General features: G+C 41.1%; 1 protein-coding gene across 8 annotated transcripts in view; it reads left to right on the top strand.

Moving 5' to 3' along the window:
* The window catches only part of tnika (TRAF2 and NCK interacting kinase a), a 65,129-nt gene that overhangs the window by 27,852 nt on the left and 18,695 nt on the right, over nucleotides 1-18,582 (top strand). For 7 of the 8 annotated variants that reach the window (XM_080479704.1, XM_080479703.1, XM_080479702.1 and 4 more), the window contains exons 3-13: nucleotides 5,954-6,010; nucleotides 7,233-7,358; nucleotides 8,739-8,849; nucleotides 10,811-10,901; nucleotides 11,325-11,455; nucleotides 11,541-11,595; nucleotides 12,319-12,397; nucleotides 12,531-12,706; nucleotides 15,054-15,120; nucleotides 15,223-15,424; nucleotides 16,686-16,802. In XM_080479704.1, the coding sequence (XP_080335830.1) occupies nucleotides 5,954-6,010; nucleotides 7,233-7,358; nucleotides 8,739-8,849; nucleotides 10,811-10,901; nucleotides 11,325-11,455; nucleotides 11,541-11,595; nucleotides 12,319-12,397; nucleotides 12,531-12,706; nucleotides 15,054-15,120; nucleotides 15,223-15,424; nucleotides 16,686-16,802 (1,212 nt within the window). Of the gene's footprint in view, nucleotides 1-5,953; nucleotides 6,011-7,232; nucleotides 7,373-8,738; nucleotides 8,850-10,810; nucleotides 10,902-11,324; nucleotides 11,456-11,540; nucleotides 11,596-12,318; nucleotides 12,398-12,530; nucleotides 12,707-15,053; nucleotides 15,121-15,222; nucleotides 15,425-16,685; nucleotides 16,803-18,582 lie in introns of all 8 variants that reach the window. The other variant, XM_080479701.1, reaches the window with a different exon arrangement.

Raw genomic sequence — 18,582 nt, 5'->3', positions numbered from 1 at the left:
TGAAGTTATATTATCACCAGTGCTGTTTTAAAAATGCTTCTCAATTAATATAGGAAAGGGAGCCTGTTTTGTTGCGTAATTACAAAGGCTGATGTCTTCCAAGATTGTCATTGAAGCCTGCCAATGTTTGTCATAGGACATGATCTACTAAAGTTTAAAATTAATTTAAATGTGTTATTGTGCACACGCACATGTGGAAGCTGATCTACTGCAATAAGGATTGTGAGCAGACAGATGAGCAAAATAGCACACACTATCCATTTAGTGCATTTGCCTTTATGATTATGGAGTATTGTGTCTGTCTCCCAGATTACACAAAATGCGTGAAGGAATATATATGTATTGATTAATGTAGAATTTGAATTTACAAAGTCTGACAACACTTTTATGATTGTGTCTTTTTTCGATGCAGATGAAAAGCTGTGGCAAATTGGCTCAGGCTTCAGGTGACCTCTCTTACTGTGCTGAGAATCATTTCTTCAGCTGACTTGCCATGACTTTTGTTTGTGTACTTTATTATGAGATATTTTCTCAGATGTTCCCTATTACTGACTGAAACCATCACCGACTCCAACGTTGTTTACATAAGTGTTCAATTTAGCAGGCTTTATACACGTTTTTATTAAATCTGGGCAGGACACTGAACCTAATCTTTCTCCCAATGGTGTGTGAGCACCTTGCATGGCGTGACATTGGCCTGCGTGTTTGTAAATGTGTGTGAACGGTTGACTGTGACGGACTATATAAAGCAGGGGTGTTAAAGTCATTTCAGTTCACTGGCCACATACAGCCTCGTTTATTGACAGCCTTTAATGGGTCTCATACTAATGCAACTTTAGCAGTAAGGCAACTTACTTTTACTGATGCATTACTACGGACATTGCGATCCGCTTATTAGTTTTGGGTTTCTGTGTTGCATCATGACCCTGTCCCCAGTGGACAAAACAGAGATAGCAGGTACTATTTTGTTGAACAATTGCTTTAATGTCTTTTTTTGTAATCTTTACACTTTAAAAGGTCATCCTTCAGGCTGAATCGGACCCTCTGATGGGCTGGCTTATGTTAAACACTCCTGATATAAAGCATGTTAACACTGCAGAATAAAAACGTGAAAATGTTTTTTAATATTTGTCTTTTTTTTTTGGGGCAGATGATAAAATATGTCGGTAGATGTTTTGTCGATGATACGAAATAATGCACACCATTCGGAATTTACATGCACATCCAGTAGATGATTATGAAACAATGACCTCTAGGGATGATGCCAAGTTAAACCTCTCTCACTATGTGGCTGCCTGAAGGCTGATTGGAGATCATTTTGGTATCAGCTTGCAGTCCCCATCACAACATGGCCATCCAAGCGGAACAAACATAGTCTATTTGGAACGTTATCGCTCAAGCACACCTGGTCTGTCGGCGTCAGAGCTCCTTTTCAGTTTGTGTGTGTGTGTGTGAATGTCCGTATTTGAGTGACAGGCGTTTGGCTGTCGTTTTATTTGAAAAACATCCGAAGAAATATGAGGAAAATATGGTTTTGCGGACACATACAAAAAGGTTTCCCGTGCAATTTGAAACGATGGTGTTAAAAACTGTTTCACTTTAATAGCTATTAAGACATATTAAATGAGATTATTTGTGTGCAGGAGCAAACAAAGTGTGTGTTTGTTTTACTTTGCAAAGACTCTCAGGCTCATGTCAGTGCTTTGTGGCTTGCAGAAGGCTTTACATGCATTAGCGGAGGCAAAGTGAAAGGTTGCATGGAGTGCTCCACTCGTGTCATATTTGCTTGTCGAGCTCAAAGCTGAATGCTGTTTTGTTGGCATTAGCGTTCAGCTCAGTCATGTTCATGTAGGACCTGCTTTTCACAGGCCACTGGGCCGAGCTGTGAGCCATGAGAGAGAGAGAGAGAGACAGAAGCAGAAAGTACAAGAGACAGGGAGAGGAGAAGTAAGCGAGACATTTAGAGGGAGGAAGGGAGAAAATAACGAAAGGCATAAAGAGGAGATTGTGAGAAGTTAAGAGGGTTAGATAATGAGGGAGAGAATCGGAGGGATAAGGGAGAGGCAGAGTGAGAGAGGGAGAGAGCGAGGAACTGCAGATCTAGGTCAGAGAGGCAAAGCAGTCAACAAACGAGTGGAGGAAGGGATGAGCAAGCCTGTGAGGCTCAATGCTCCTCGGTCTGAATGGGACGGATCAGAGAGAGACTGGGCCATCCGAGAGCGAGGGAAGGCTACAGAACAATTTTAATACTGTGTGAAATCCTTTTTTTTTTTTCTTTAGTTAACATTATCTAAGCCCCAGCGACTGATTGTTTTCAGTTCTCATTAGAGAATAGTTTAAGATTCAGGGAGATTTGCTTATTTGTTTTCTGGCTGAGAGGAGCTATATCAGCCTTCTGTTTGTGCAATATTCATGAAACCAAAGCCAGGAGGCGATTAGCTTAACTGAACTAGTGATTGGTCTGTCTGCAGAGAAACAAAAAAATCCAACAAACACATCTACTGCTTATTAATTAGCACTTTATGTCCTTTTGTTCAATCGGTTACCAAATGAACAAACAATCATTTGGGGTTTGACATGGGGTTCAATAGATGACAAAACACAGCTCACCCCAATGGGTTTCTGAGGGTTTACTATAACCATGAGCTTCTTATAGAACCAGCAGACACAGCTGCTGTAGTTAATGATGAAATATGTTGATTGAACACCGATATTCAGTTTGTTTTACAGCTCAAATGCACCATCAAAGTGTAAAGAACGATAAGGTGGATGAAAAGTCGAACAACAGTTAAAACAATTTATTGAGGATCTATTTACATGCATGCTTCAAACATTCCACACCTGTTAACTGCACGCCATTTTGATCCATCATCATCATCCCACCTTTGAAATTTGCACATAAATGAACAAGACGAGGACAAAGACTGAGTAAGAGATGGAGATGTGCTAATTCCTTTCTGTTGCTCCTTTTAATAAGGTTGGATGACATTACTGCTCCATGAGAAGCGGATAGATGGTGGGGGGGGGGGGGGGGGGGAGTTGTCAGGTGGCTCGGGAGTAATGAATCTTTATCCAGCTCTGATGATATCCATGTCCAATATCTATTTGACACATTCTCTCTCTCGCTCTCTCGCTCTCCCTTTGACTCCCTCAATCACTCTCTCTGCCTGCCTCTCCATGTCTTTGTGTGCACATGTGTGGGTGTCTGCATGAGTTCTTCTGTCTGTGTGTGAGTCGTCGGGAAAAATGGAAATGGGAAATCTTTTTTTTGTGTTTTCTGGTGTGTGGGTGTGCAAGTGCGAGTGTGTGAATGTGTATCTGGTTTGTAAGTGGCTGTAATTCTTTTGTTGGTCCTCAACAAAGCTGGTCCTTGTGCTTGTGGAATTGGGGCAGTCTGATCCTAATGAGAAATCCCTGGTCAATCTTTCCAGCTCCTTTACTCTCACTGAATATGGTGTGCGTGTGTGTGTGTGTGTGTTTGTGGGTGTGTGCGTGTTGCTGATTACAGTGTTGAACCATCCAGCACTGCATGGATCTTATTGTGTGGAACTGGATTGTTATACAATTATTATCATATTAGAAAGTATGAATTTCTTTCAACAGTAAATCAGTCAATTTTGAAGGATTTTCTTTTTTTTTTTCTTTCTTTCTTTTTTTTCATTAGATTGAAGCTGTTTTATGAGAAAAGCAACTTATGGCATTAAAGTTTTATCATTCTGGGACCAGCTGATATCAGCATATTTCCAGTAAATGTTTGGGAACCAGAGACGTTTGGTCAGGGCTGACATGAGAATAAGTTTATCATAATTTTTTTTTAATGATTGTTTGTGGTACAACTGTAATTCATGTATTAATTTTGTCATCAATATTATATTTTTTGCATATTTGTGGTCAAGTGAGGCAGCTAACAGCTGCACCGTCTCTTGTGCTGCCCCGTCTCATGTTCGCTTTGCTTTGTCACTTTTGTTCACCAACGTAGCGTCTGTACACACGCTTTCCAATGAAAAGGTCATGTATTTCATGTATAAGATGGTTGATCTTGAAAATTTTGACATCATGTTGTCCCGAAAAGCAAAAGATGAGGCGATCACTACGTATCACGTCACAAACCATCTGAAACGTAGCTTCTGGCCCAGAGCTCTGGCCTTCATCACACTCCACCCTCAGACACGCCACAAAACACAGCCTACACACTTCAGACTGTGTGTGGAAGCATACAAACTAAAGGACCGACCGACACACCATGCCCGTCTACCTCACCTGCAACTTTGTACAGCGAACTGTCACAATGTGCTGCCAATTCAGGTGTTTTACTTTTTTATTACTATACATGTTTTTGTTGTTATGTTTTTATTTGTATGTCTGTATATAAGGAGGAATTGTGGTCAATTTCATGACACATTATATAAATGACAATAAAACTTTTCTGATTCTGATTTCTGAAGGCAGTGCTTGGCACAAGGACTTTTCTTTGTATTTATGTCATCTGAATCTGTTCAGTGCACCAAAATACATACATTGAAAAATAATAAATGTGAAATAAATAATTAAAGTAAGACCTATTTAATTGCCTTTTGAAGGTGTTAGAAGTAAATACTGCAGGAAAAACAAAGATATGATGATAAACTAATCTATTTTTTTAATTGTTAAGTTTAAATCTTTTAAAAATGAATCCATGAAATCAATATGTCACAATCTCTAATTTGAAGTTTAATCTCTCGTCTTAAACCCACACTGCTTCTGTTGACGTCCATCCTGTGAAACATTATTATAAAGTAATGCAGAATTTCACTACACTGTAGTTATTAACTCTATATATTATTGAACAACATCCAAACACTTACAAGCTATTAATCAGGTGAAGTGAGTTTTGGTGAGCCTGTGGGTGCAATTGATCTGTTAAAATGTCATAAAAAAACACAATGAGAAGCAGTGAGAATGACTAATGGGCAAGGGAACGCTGCAGAGTCTCCTGCAAACGAACGGCGATGCAATGAAACCATCAACCTTTCGCCATCATTTTGATGCGTCTTGCCATAAGAACCCTAGCTTGTGTTTGCTGCAGCACTCAATATCAGTATGGCCCTTCGATTAAAGCCCTCAGGAGGTGCTTTAGTGCCAGACCCTTAATACCATCTGGTTTATAACGGTTCCACCAGGGAAACAGTCCTGCCCTTGTTTTGAGTGTGTGTGTGTGCACTCTTCCTTGTGTTTGCATTTATATCTACTTGCGAGTCCCTCGTCCTCCGCTTCCCTTCCCAGACTACGAAATGCTAATCAGTTGAATCCAGACAGGTGGAAGTAATAGCCGTCAGTGGTTGTAGCGTCTCCAGCTCAGTTAGCTTCATTAGCTAATCATAGCCACAGATGCTCCGCTCGCAATCGAACCCACTTGGGCTTTTCATTTGGCCCTCAGCTTCCAATTTCCCGAGCTCCTCGCCTCTTAGCCAACCCCCCAGGCACCTGCCTGGTTTTGATAGCACACAGCAGTTGTGTCTGCTGAGTGGTATCCGTCTTCATTTCTCCTCCATCTCGCAGACAGCGTCTCAAACACTGCCAAGTGTCTTTTTGTTGTTGTTGTTGTTGTTGGGTTTGTTTGTTTTTACCGAGGCCAATAAATCTCAAACTGCATTAAAAAAAAAAAAAAAAACACTGAAGTTGATTGTTTGTTAGTAGTCATTAAACAGAGCTGTCATTCGGGGCAACGTACCTGACTAGATTCTAAACTAGGCTGACTGTTGAGTGTTATTCACTGTCTTTATCTTCTTATTTCTTCCGCTGTTTCCATTTGATCTGCAGAAGTTGAGGTGATGGACTCGATCTGTGTTCACATGAATTATAAACGACCTAATCAAGGTAAACTATTACGCTTCATTTTTATTAATCATGTTTCTCCTCTCTTCTTTCTTGTCTCCTCGCTCTGTCTTGCCCTCTCCTTCCCTCCCCTCGCCAGGGTCGCCATGTTAAGACGGGGCAGCTGGCAGCCATCAAGGTCATGGATGTTACCGGGGTAAGACTCACACATACGCTCACTCTGGCATTTGCTCACAGAAAATCATCTCAAGTGATTATACCACTGTCGTCCATGTCATCTAATTACGAGCGATGAGTCAGAGCTGGCGTGTGTGTGTGTGTGTGTGTGTGTGTGTGTGTGCGAGTGCACGCACGTATGAGTGTGTTGTGGCAGAGAGGAAATGAGGACAGGCCTATTGCCATGGTAATATTAGCTGGAGGTATTAGGACAGCAGTGTGGTCTCAGGCGTGTCTGAAAAGCAGGAGGGAATCTCAGCTATATATAGAGATTCTCTCACCCTACGCCTCCCCGTCAGCACTCAGCTGCCAGCAGAAACAATGAAGGACTGCTGGAATCAAACAACAACGGAACCGAAGAGTGAATGAATCAATAGGAACATGAATGAATGCATGAGGAAATGAACATGTGCAAGGTGCATGGAGACGAATGACTGAGGAACTAAGTCAAAGACCAGATGTAATGAAGAATGCATGAACAAATGAATGAAACTGTATGAGTGAATGTGTGTGAAAAATCCTCCTTTTTAAATACAGTAGAAACTAATGACTGACTTAATTACTGATGAAAATTAAATGAAGGGCAAATAGAAAATTGCTAACCTAATGAGCCGCTAATGTAAAAAATCAGCTTACTAAAACAAATGCCTCCACCAGTGAGCTCTAAATTGAATTAATCAACGCACAATTTACTGGCATTGAATGTAATAAATAAGAAATGTACTTTTTTTTTTCATATCATAAACTGCGACTATGACAAATCCTCCAAAACAACTTGCTTTGGTTATGTGTCAGCAACCCCCTAAAACGAAAGTAATTAAAAAGTAATGCTGTTATTGTGGATAATTCAAGGCCCAGCTGTGGGCTTTGCAACAACGGCTCCAAGAATTTAAATGGACTCGAAATGCAAATCAGTCCTAAACTTGATTCGTTTTGCTCTATCAACATTCCATTAAGATGTTTGAGGGGTCGCAAATAGAGGTCATGATCTGATGCCTGTTGATTTTCTCTGTGTGTGTGTGTGTGTGTGTGTGTGTGTGTGTGTGTGTGTGTGTGTGTGTGTGTGTGTGTGTGTGTGTGTGTGTGTGTGTGTGTGTGTGTGTGTGTGTGTGTGTGTGTGTGTGTGTGTGTGTGTGTGTGTGTGTGTGTGTGTGTGTGTGTGTGTGTGTGTGTGTGTGTGTGTGTGTGTGTGTGTGTGTCAGGACGAGGAAGAGGAGATCAAAGCGGAAATCAACATGCTGAAGAAGTACAGTCACCATCGGAACATCGCCACCTACTATGGAGCATTCATCAAGAAAAACCCCCCCGGCATAGACGACCAGCTATGGGTGCGGTATTATTTGTATGTGTGCTTGTGTTTTTTTTTATGCATTCCTATAATTGAGAAGGTGAAGAAGGCCAAGGTCTCTCAGAGACACACTGGCACAGGAAGAAAAAAAAAAAAAGAAGAAGTTTTCCATTTTGTCAAGCTTTTATTACATGAGTTTTGAATGTACTTGTTCACACAGTTACTGTAAGTTTATGTGCATTGAAATGAGTTTGTATACTCATTGTGTGTGTGTTTGTGCATGCACGTGTGTGTGTGTGTGCGTGAAAGACATAAAGGGCCTGAGTCAGTGTGAGGTTGGTTGGCTGCTGCAATAAATCATGTGTTAACGCGATCTAAGGGAGCTCTCTCTTCTCTGATCCAGTAGCATTCATCACACAACAATGGGAGGGCGCACACAAACATATGCATACACACACAGTAGCCAATATACTGCCTGCATAATTCTCCCTGACTCAACAGCTGCTTGTTTTCCCGGGTGTGTCAGTGAGCGTAACCATACTTTTATGCTGCCGCGTTTTTACGTGTGTCCCATCATTTTATTTTGAGCATCCGGTATATATGAGCGTGCCTGAATACACATGCCCAGCCTGGATGAGAGGGGTTTGCCTGTTACTTGCCAGCTTCCTCTCTCTCTCTCTCTCCCTTTAATCCAGAGTGATGATTAGGAAGGGGTTGACGCACAGCCAGAACGGACCAGCTGAACTTTTGCCCGCCAGTCTCCGTGGATGTAATGAGGAGAGGAGAGGAGAGGAGAGGAGAGGAGAGGAGAGGATTTCCAAGCTCGTCTGTTGTTAATATCGTTACGTCTGTAGACCTAAAGCTATTCCACAAAAAACAAATATGGATTTATAGCGTATCATTGTCATGAAAAATCATTGTTATTCTGTGCACGTGCAGCCATGCTGTCACTGAGATTTTATGACTTGGCCAGCCCTGACTTACTTACTTGATGTTTGAAGCTGACAACAATATCAATACTTCTGGATAACATGAATGCAATACCAATGAACCAGTAGATATGTTTGGATGGAACTGCATAAAGGATGTTTTCAGTATGAAACTGCTGCTGTTATATTGTGTGTGTGTGTGTGTGTGTGTGTGTGTGTGTGCCGATTCGGCATCAACCTGGGCTTATTTCAAGGTGACATGTTGTTAAAATACAAAAACAAGTCCTTGTCATTAAATTAGCCGCCATTACTGCAATGAATCCTTGTAGTGGAGGTGAACGATCACTATTAGGCCAACAATAGTGAGGATTTCAGTTTTGCTGTCAGAAAAAGTTAAGTTGTGGCTTACTGATTTTCTTCACCACCAACTGAAGATCACATTGTGTCCTTTGGCAGAAGAGTCTATAATCAGGCTTTTTGTTTGTGTCTAGCTGGTCATGGAGTTCTGTGGAGCTGGCTCGGTGACAGACTTAATCAAGAATACCAAGGGCAACTCTCTGAAAGAGGAGTGGACTGCTTACATCTGCAGAGAGATTCTCAGGGTAAGTCAACTGTTCTGGCAACTCATACTTGCCAAATCTGCTTCAATTAAACCAAACAAACAAAAATTACAGTTTCTTTGTGTTTATGCAAAATCTTTTTTGTCCTGGGGATCGGGGGGGGGGGGGTGTTAGACAACAATAACTTCATGGTATGCGTGTTGTCTGAGGTAGGAAGTGGGCAGTTTAACGCCGATTGGGCTCAGATGAACTCTTCAATTTGCATGCAAATGTGAGTAGAAAAACATGAATTGCTTTCGATGGTTCATCCAAACTCACATTCACGCCTACAGGAAATTTAGAGTCAACAATCGGCCAAAAATACATGTTTTTGGACAGCGGAATGAAGCCAGAATACCCAGAGAAAACTCAACAATGTACAAGAACAACATGCAAACTCATGAAAGTACTGCACTGTCTGCTGCACCGCTGTGTGGCCATCGCTTGCTGATAAACGCTGCTTAAGATACAATCTGGTGTAAGAAGAGTACGGACAGTAAAACAAAACTTTATTTGTTCTTCACTTTTGGTCATAAATTTCAATATTTTAACTGTATTCTCAAAAGCACTGTGACAAAAAGTGATTTTTAAAACGATTCCTTAACATCAAACTTCAGTCACAATCAGCATCGTTAGATGAATGTAGATCTTGTACCTTAAATCTATTTATCTCTGATTTGCATTTTTTCTTTTTTGTCATTTGAAACTAACTTTTTTTTTTTTTTTTCAACAAGCAAAAGAACATAAAACAAAATAGTGACAACATAAAAATATTCTGTTTACATTTTTGTTAAATGAATGTGGTCTTTCATTGATGCAGACTTGTTCTTTGATAGCGATCACAAGCGCTTTGTGACGTCTCTGTCATGACTGATGTTAAAGCCACGTGTTGAATGTTCTCCGGGAAATCACACACACATACACCCACACACACACATACACACACACACACGCACACACACACACACACACACACACACACACACACACACACACACACACACACACACACACACACACACACACACACGTGTTATCACCGCTATCTGTTATGGTACATTTTGGGTGCTGAAGGCTACGGCCTCGAACAGAGAGCAGCAATATCACTGTCAGTTACACCCAGTGCTGCTCTGAACTGTGACAATGATTTCTTCTCATCCAATCGTGTTTGTTTTTTCACCCCTCATCTCACCTCTCATTTTGTACTTTCTGCTTCGTCTCTTCCTGCTGCCTCCATCCCATCACGTTTTTAGACTTAGATTCACCGCATTTTCTTCTGCCTCCTTCTTTCTCCTGCCCCTTTCAACATTTCTACGCACTGGTGTTCAACATATTTCACATTTATATACTTCCAAAGCAAGTTCATAGTCACTAAAAGGCAGCTTAACTATTTAAAATACAAAGCAGGAGTTATTTGGCTTGTCTTACTGAGTCTGAAAAAAAATACAGAACGTGTTACGTTGATTACACAAACAACAAGAAATATGTCTTGCATTATATTCCAAAAATGTACATGGCAACATGATTAATCTAACAAAACACACACGTAATGTCTTTTTTAAAATTTTTATTTCTCTGACTGATTAGCTAAAAGTCTCATGCATAATAAATTCAAAATATATATATAATTAAATTAATGTTGGAAGTAAATAATGGAGAAAACAATAGTTCCATTATACAAACACTGTTATTTCCTTTCCTGCTATCAACATTTTCAAACATCCAGGACATGTGACGTTTTTTATATTTTCATTCCTATGTCTACTGAAAAGTTTTTTTCCCTATATAAAGTTATTTCGGGGTCATTCATGCACAGGGAAGCCAAAGGCTGAGGTGTGTGGAACTCCTAGTCCTTCTCGAGGACAGCAGTCTTTCAGAAATGAGCTGTTTTTCATTATAATGGCCACGATTTGGCTCATTGCTGCTGTGGCTTCCCTTCAGAGTGTCTCCATCACTTTCTGCAGGGTCTGACTCATCTCCACCAGCACAAGGTCATCCACAGAGACATCAAGGGACAGAACGTCCTGCTGACTGAGAACGCAGAGGTCAAACTAGGTCAGTCTGTCATCTCACCCCACTTGACAAAACAGCTTTTGGATTCAGATGGGCAGCAGGAGGTATTCAGTTTCAGATAGTGTGTGTTTGTGTGCGTGTGGCTTTGCTTTCTTCTTTTATGCTGAATACCAGCCTACTCATCTCTTTGTAGTTCTGCCACTGTCCATGGTGCAGACTGCTGAAGAAAGGACTCTCTCTCTCTTTCTTTCGCTCTCTCGCTCTCTCTCTCTCTCTCTCTCCCCTTATAGCAGGAGTGTGGATGGGATTAGAGTGTGTTTGTGTGTCTATGTTTGTAAATTGAGTCGGGTATTGCTGTTTGGGTATTTAATTTCTATTGAGTTCAGTCGAGTTCAGTAGTATTTATGTGTTTGTGTGTGTGTGTGTGTGTGTGTGTGTGTGTGTGTTTCTGTATTTGTTATGTAGTGGACTTCGGTGTTTCGGCCCAGTTGGACAGAACAGTAGGCAGGAGGAACACGTTTATTGGGACACCTTATTGGATGGCGCCAGAGGTTATCGCCTGTGACGAGAACCCTGAAGCCACATATGACTTTAAGGTAATTCCCCAACCTCCTTACCTCAGACGACGTACACTGCAAACACATTTTCTTTCCTTCTGAAAATGTCTGTCTTTCATTGCAGAGTGATTTATGGTCCCTGGGAATCACAGCGATAGAGATGGCCGAGGGAGCCCCACGTACGTACAGTACACCTCTGCCACACGTCACATATTAGTTCTCCTACAGTCGATCACTGCAATCAGTGCTTGGATTGTTTTTCAGTTTATGCTGCTGTAACTCATCACAAGCTGTAATTTTAATGAACGCGAAGGAGCAGATATAAAAATGCTTGTCAAGTTGTTGGGCTTGTGCCCAGTGTTTAGTCATTTCATCATTATCTTTCTCAGAGAGGTGCCTGCACACAGTTGTTATCATTAGCGTTGGCAGGAGATGTCCCCGCCCTCCGTTTAATTTCGGTTCAGTAGAGAAACAACTTCTGCTAAAAGTCTGCCCACGCCACGTTGATAAGTGATCACAGTAATCAGTACAGACAGTGTGTTGTTCTGTGAAAGTTGGGGGTAGTTTACGGATGTGGACTCGGTAATCTCTGAGTAAACACATTTGTCAGTGTGCCAGCTTTTGTTAAATATGAATATAAATGAAAAACCAGAAGCAAGAACAGTAAAATAACAATGGATAACAAGTATTTATGAAGTGACTGCCATCAATAATGATGTAAAAAAACAGATTCTGTTCATATGTCTCAATCATCTTTGGGTTTTTCCCTGTTTGCCCACAGTCCAAAAATATCTGCTTGAGGCAACATTGGTGTCTCCAAAATGACTTGCCTGCAAAAGTGGTATATAATGTGAGTGAATGGATAGATGTTGATCCTAAATGACCTGTTTTTGATATTTCAGCACTGTGTGACATGCACCCGATGAGAGCTCTGTTCCTCATTCCCCGCAGCCCTGCGCCCAGACTAAAGTCAAAGAAATGGTGAGTCTTTTGATGATAATTCAATTTCCATAGTCGCAAGTAATTCAGGGGGATGCCATCATGAGTCCAACAATGTCCAGGGTTTATTTTTTTTTCAGTTGATTTTGTTCTGTTTATGTGGTGATATTTTCAGGTCAAAGAAGTTTCAGTCGTTCATAGAGAGCTGCCTGGTGAAGAGCCACGGCCAGCGACCCAGCACAGAGCAGCTCCTCAAACACCCCTTCATCAGGGACCTGCCCAATGAGAGACAAATCCGCATCCAGCTGAAGGACCACATCGATCGCACCAAAAAGAAGAGAGGAGAGAGAGGTGAGAGAGGAACATGACCAAGGGTCAGATAAATGTACATGTAGAAGCTGGAGTTGCAGTTGTATGAAGCTCTCTGGCATTAAGAGTACAATTACGACATAGTGATTTAAGTAATAGTCTGCATGCTATTATTTTATGTTACATACTTTTATTTTAATTCAGAAGTGTAAAATTATTGCCCACTTTTGAATCCGGATGGAATCATTGTCACTAGTTATAATTCAAAAGTATTAAAGACTGGCTTGTTTTGAGCCTGCGGTTGAAAATTAAATCATTTGAACTCATCAGTAGAGATGATAAACAAATATAAAAGCCACAATTAGATTCCCATTTTCTAACAGCCTTTTTGAGGATTTTGGTGATAATTGAGGTTAAAAATGATAGTTATGTGACAACAATTCCAAAAAACTGCAATCTAATGGTATCTGATCGTTTGTGGGATTGCTTTTTCTTTCCAAATTGGGAGACAATATCAAATTAACGACTTACATAAGTCAGGTAAACACTGACTATGATAATTAGCTGACAGTAGTACAAACATACAAGGGCAAAAGTTTAAATTCTTTTATTGAATTAGGTTCCAAACCAAGGGTGTTAAACGCATTTCAGTTCAAGGGCCACATACAGCCCAATTTAATCTCGAGTGGGCCGACCTGGTAAAATAATGTCATAATAACCCTTAAATTTAAACTTTTTAAAGTTTTTCTTTGTTGTGGTGCAGAGTATACGCGATGAAAATATCTATAATTTCTCAAAACCAAACAATGGCTACCGAAAATGACTACAATGTCAACATAAAGCCAATTTTAATGGCACCTTCTGGTGCAAAAAATAGTGAAACCTCCTTTAAACTTCTCCTATAGCTGCTGCTTATGCAGTTTTTTTAAAACTTATCCTGACGACAAGGCTTTCAGACTAATGCTTTGAGGTACAGTAGCTATCTTTCATGGCAGCACCACTGATATCTCAATGTTGGAAAGAAGGAAATAAAACAAAAAAGTCAATGTTTTTTTATAACATATTTACAATTTGTGCCATCATAGATCACAAGAAGGGCGGCCCCTGCATTTTTTCAAAGGAAAACTATAATGACACACTTTCTAATCATGGAAACTGTCCAGAGATTTTGTTTTGTATTTTGGTAAAGTGTGAGTGGGTGCATGACCGCCAGTGTTCGGCTTCACTGTTGTGTTTTGGCAACTCAAAGATTGGAGAGGTCTGAAGCCTTTCGTAGAGGCAACGTGGGGGTCTCTCCAAGGAATGATGGATGAGAACCACCGATTAAGACGGTTGTGTGTTGCTATCTGAGCTCTGACACATCCTTGACTTCTACCCATGCCCGTCACAATATTGCACAAGTGCAAAATAGTTTTCCCTCACCTCATGCAAAAGATTAAGGGACTGATATGCTCTATCTTTTGCAGGATGTTTATTGTCAGGATTGCACTTTTCCGCACTGTATTGCCAAGCTGTATTCTAGTATTTAAAATCAGGTGAGGTATGCTAATGCCTATACTGTGGACAATAAAAGTTCACATACAGTTTGTCAATGTTAAGGTATTTATTTAATGACGTCATGCTAAAATGCATGCGTGTCTAGAAATTAGTGACTTTGCCACTCAAATTTTAAGTACCTACAAAATGTGAAGACTGTGACTGGTTATCACTTAAAGTACAGTGAAGTTCAGGAGATTAATTATTTTCACACATGTATGACATACTCACCACATTAAAAAAATGTATACAGTGAGTGTGAGCTACATACCATGTTGACGTGCACACACACACACACACACATAAACTGTCTCGCACACACTGTCACAGTCATGGATTTCAAAGAGGAAGGAAATAAAAGCGACAGACTTCAATTAGTTTTCTTCAGTCCTATCAGTTTTCTTCAGAGTGACTGACCGCATTAAGCGCTTCACGAAACAACATGCCGCACGGCGGACGTCACTGTGATGTTTAGAAATGCCTCGTCATTGTTGAGGCTGTGGCTTCCTCCAGCCGTCACTGTGTCACATTCAGAAAGCAGGTCTGTGTGAACATGTCTGAGCGAGCGCTGGGTTTTCTCCACTACTGTTATGCTTTAAGCCCCGTTTGACTGAAAGAGCTCGGAGCTAATGTTCTCCACCTCGCTACACACAGTAAAATTACAATTTATGCACTTATTCAAAGTGGCTAAAAGAAAGTGCCTTAAAGGAATGAGGATCTGAAAATGCCACAATCGTGAGCAGTTTAGTAATGAACGAGGGGAGTTCAAGTGAAAAATTCTGAATGTGCGGAGGAATAGCTTCGCTCTTCACTGGTTACTCACTTGAGTTTCTTCTTCCTCTCCATCCTTCAGACGAGACAGAGTATGAGTACAGTGGCAGTGAAGAGGAGGATGAAGAAGGAGAGATGGGTGAACCAAGGTCGGTAATCACAAATATGAACACAAAAACATAAATTTTTGGACAATTTCATGTCCAAACTTTTTACTTAGTGATTTTTCTTCTTATTTGGCTGGTACTCAGCTCCATCATCAACATCCCGGGTGAGTCAACCCTGAGGCGAGACTTCTTGCGCCTCCAGCTGGCCCATAAGGACCGTTCGGATGCAAAACGGCGGCAGCAGCAGCTGGAGCAACAGCAGAATGATCAGCACAAGCGCCTACTGTTGGCCGAGAGGCAGAAACGTATCGAGGAACAGAAGGAGCAAAGGAGAAGGTTGGAAGAGGTAAGAAGAAATACTCTGACTTGGAAGCCTGTAGATGCAACTTGAATGAAGCTGTTATTGACAGGAACCATCGCATGAGTCAGTTATATAAGAAACTAATCAACAGCCTAAACACGGCAAGATGCATGTCTCTTTGTTTAAATCGCTTTTCCCTGCATACTTTCCTCCCACTAACAGCATGTATTTGAGGCTAATTGCTAATTCCAAAATTTCCTATAAGTGTGAAAGTGTATGTGGCATTGTTGTTCTCTGTGTGACGGACAAGTAACCTGTCCAGGTTGTAAACTGTCTAAACCCATAGTGAGCCAGGTGATGATCATAAGTTCTGTGAAATGGTTCAGAAGACGGATGAATGGCTAAAGTACAAGTATTGCATTTTGGCGGTGGAGGGTCACAGTACTGGATGATGTGCACCTTTCATAGTTGCAATCGTCAGTTTGCGCCCAACCCTGAACCTGGAGGGCCAGAGGCCTGGATATTTTAGAGTCACCCCTGCTTCAGCACATCTGATCACAATGTTTTATTTAAGAAAGCTGAGTGATGACACTTGATAAAAATCCAGGGATGGTAAAGCTTGGGGACAAATCAAACATGCGGCCGTTCACACTCCAACTACCATGAATGAATGAAGGTCGACCGGACTTTTTCATGTATATTACCAAATCCAGTCGACTTGATTCAATGCTTGAGAATCACCCTGCTTGGACCAACGACTATGCAAAGATCTATTTCTGATGGACATGAGTTTAAAAGAGGTCCGAGTTTGAGCTATATAAACTTACAAAGCTTTGAACTTGACATCATGAGAGGAGAGAGAGAGAGAAAGCACCATGGAGGCACACACACACAGCCTGTTCCCCAGTGTTCCTCTCTTAGTTCCAGAGAGCAGGCTTACAGAAGGAAATCCTTAACTCGTAATCTGTGTGCTCTCTGTGGGTTCCCACCAGGGTTTGACTCCCAACGTACCGCTAAGCTCCATGACTCAGCTCAACTAACATGACCCCACCGCTCTCGGCCAAAGTGTGTGTCTGTTACTGTGTGTGTGAATGTTAGTTCGCCTTTCTGTTTTATGAGTTAATGTTTTATGACAGAGCTCCTTGTAATTCAGTGGAAGTTTCAAAAGTAAAGCCCAATGAGGATGCGGAACTTGAAAGTGTCGCGCAGGACGAAAGCCGCACGAGTCTTCACAGTTTCTGTTGAGGCGCGATTTGTTAATTCTTCGAAAACAGACAATTGAAGTGCCTCTTTTCTCCTCAAACAGCAGCAGGAACGAGAGCGTGAGCTGAGGAAACAGCATGAGGAGAAACAGAAGAGATGCTATCAGGAACTGGAGCAGCTCCGCAGAGAGGAGGAGAGGAGGCGTGCCGAAAGAGAGCAGGTTCATACTTTAGATTTAAATTCTGAAAATGTGTGTATTTAATGACAACTCCAGTCCTAAGCATGCGCAACGCTACAAATTTTGTGCCTTTCTTTTATGCCAAGAGTCTTTGTCTTTCTACTCGAGATACTATTTTAACGTATTTGCACTACATATATGGTCTTCAAGCGTTTTTCCTCGCTTGAAGACAATCTCTAAGTCTATACATTTTCATTGAGTTTCTTGATTTCTTCTGTAAGTGATTTCTTTTCTTTTTATTCATTTTGGCATTTGGCTTATTCTATAATTTTAATATTACGATTGTATATTTCAAGTAAATGACGAGTTAATGTTTGTGCTTTAATGCTCATAAGAGGAAAATGTCATCGGGCCTGTTTCTGCTGCTGGGGCAGCTTACTTTTCTTAGATCCCAATTCTAATGTAGGTCGCACTCTTTTTGTGTATTCTGATTGCTCGGTGTCTTCTCATATACATTCATTTTAACAATGTGCTCTCCTGTCCTCTCAGTGAACTTGAATTGCTGTCCTCGCATATTTTTTTTTCATCTGTCCTACTCCCTCTTTTTTTGCTCTGCTGCTCTCCTCCCACGCTTTTCGAGTGCTTTGGAAAAATATCCTCACACCTCTCTCCTGTCTCTCTCTGTCTTTTTTCTTTTTTTCTTTGTAACTTATTAAAGTTGTTTGAGGATATGGTCTCCTTCGCTTCTTACAGCTTCTTCCTATCATGTCTTCTCTCCCTCTGCAGCCACCACAGATAATGATCTTTTTCTATTTCCAGCTTTTCTTCCATCTCCCCCCCCCCCCCCCCCCCTGTCTATATGTGGATGTTGATATTTCGAGATTGTTCTCTCAATCTTTATCCATCTCCTTGTGTCGACATGCTGCTCAGGAGTATATCCGTAGACAGCTGGAAGAGGAACAGAGGCAGTTAGAGATTCTCCAGCAGCAGCTACTACAGGAACAGGCATTACTGCTGGTAACTGTGGCCCTCCCACTTGCTACAACTGCCTCCTCATCTGTGCTGTGCGGTCTCCTGTCCCAACTGCATGCACCCAAGTCGCTTTTGTGCAGAGGAATTGACTGTAGGAGAATCCACAGTGTGACCGCTAGTTAGAGATTCAAGAAAAAAACACATGACGCTGCAACAATATATTGCTAATCTCTGAAGCCTGTGTTGAATTCATTGAGATCACTGATTGCATGTATGGTATTGTTTAGTTGGCTGGATCTCAAATGATTCCCCAGAGGCTGTGAAAAATACTGTTTTGGCAGCTCTGTCATACTGGCTCACAAAGCAGCAGAAACTAGGGCATTGTTGTGATTCACATTGTGTTTTCTTTCTGTGTCCCAATCTTGTCAAGGGCAACAATATCACAATATGTCATGAAGTGTTCGTCTTCTGCTCTTTTCATTGAGTTTATATATAGAAATTAGCTAAAGTCTGAATAAAAACTGCAGTACGAGATGCAGCCAACATAAATTCCATGCGTCAAAACCTGAGGCAGTGCATACTTTGTTCATCTTTGCGCCGATCCCTTTCCAGTCCCATTGTTTCTATCCCAAGTGTCATATCTGAAACCCTGCTTCCCATTAGCCATACTTAACCAGCATAATGTTGGTGATAACTGATAAAACTGTGTGATGGTGTCGTTTCTTCACTTGTGTTCATCAGTTGTGTTCTGCACGTTTTGTGACTGCATGACTCTTGTGTCCCGTATTGTTGATGGAGTACGAGTCGGGCCATGTTGAAACATGAAATGCAACACATGATGTTACAAAAA

This window comes from Lipophrys pholis (assembly GCF_963383615.2).
Source record: "Lipophrys pholis genome assembly, chromosome: 14".
NCBI lineage: Eukaryota > Metazoa > Chordata > Actinopteri > Blenniiformes > Blenniidae > Lipophrys > Lipophrys pholis.
Note: the sequence above shows the minus strand (reverse complement) of the source record. Positions and strands in the feature narration are given on the sequence as shown.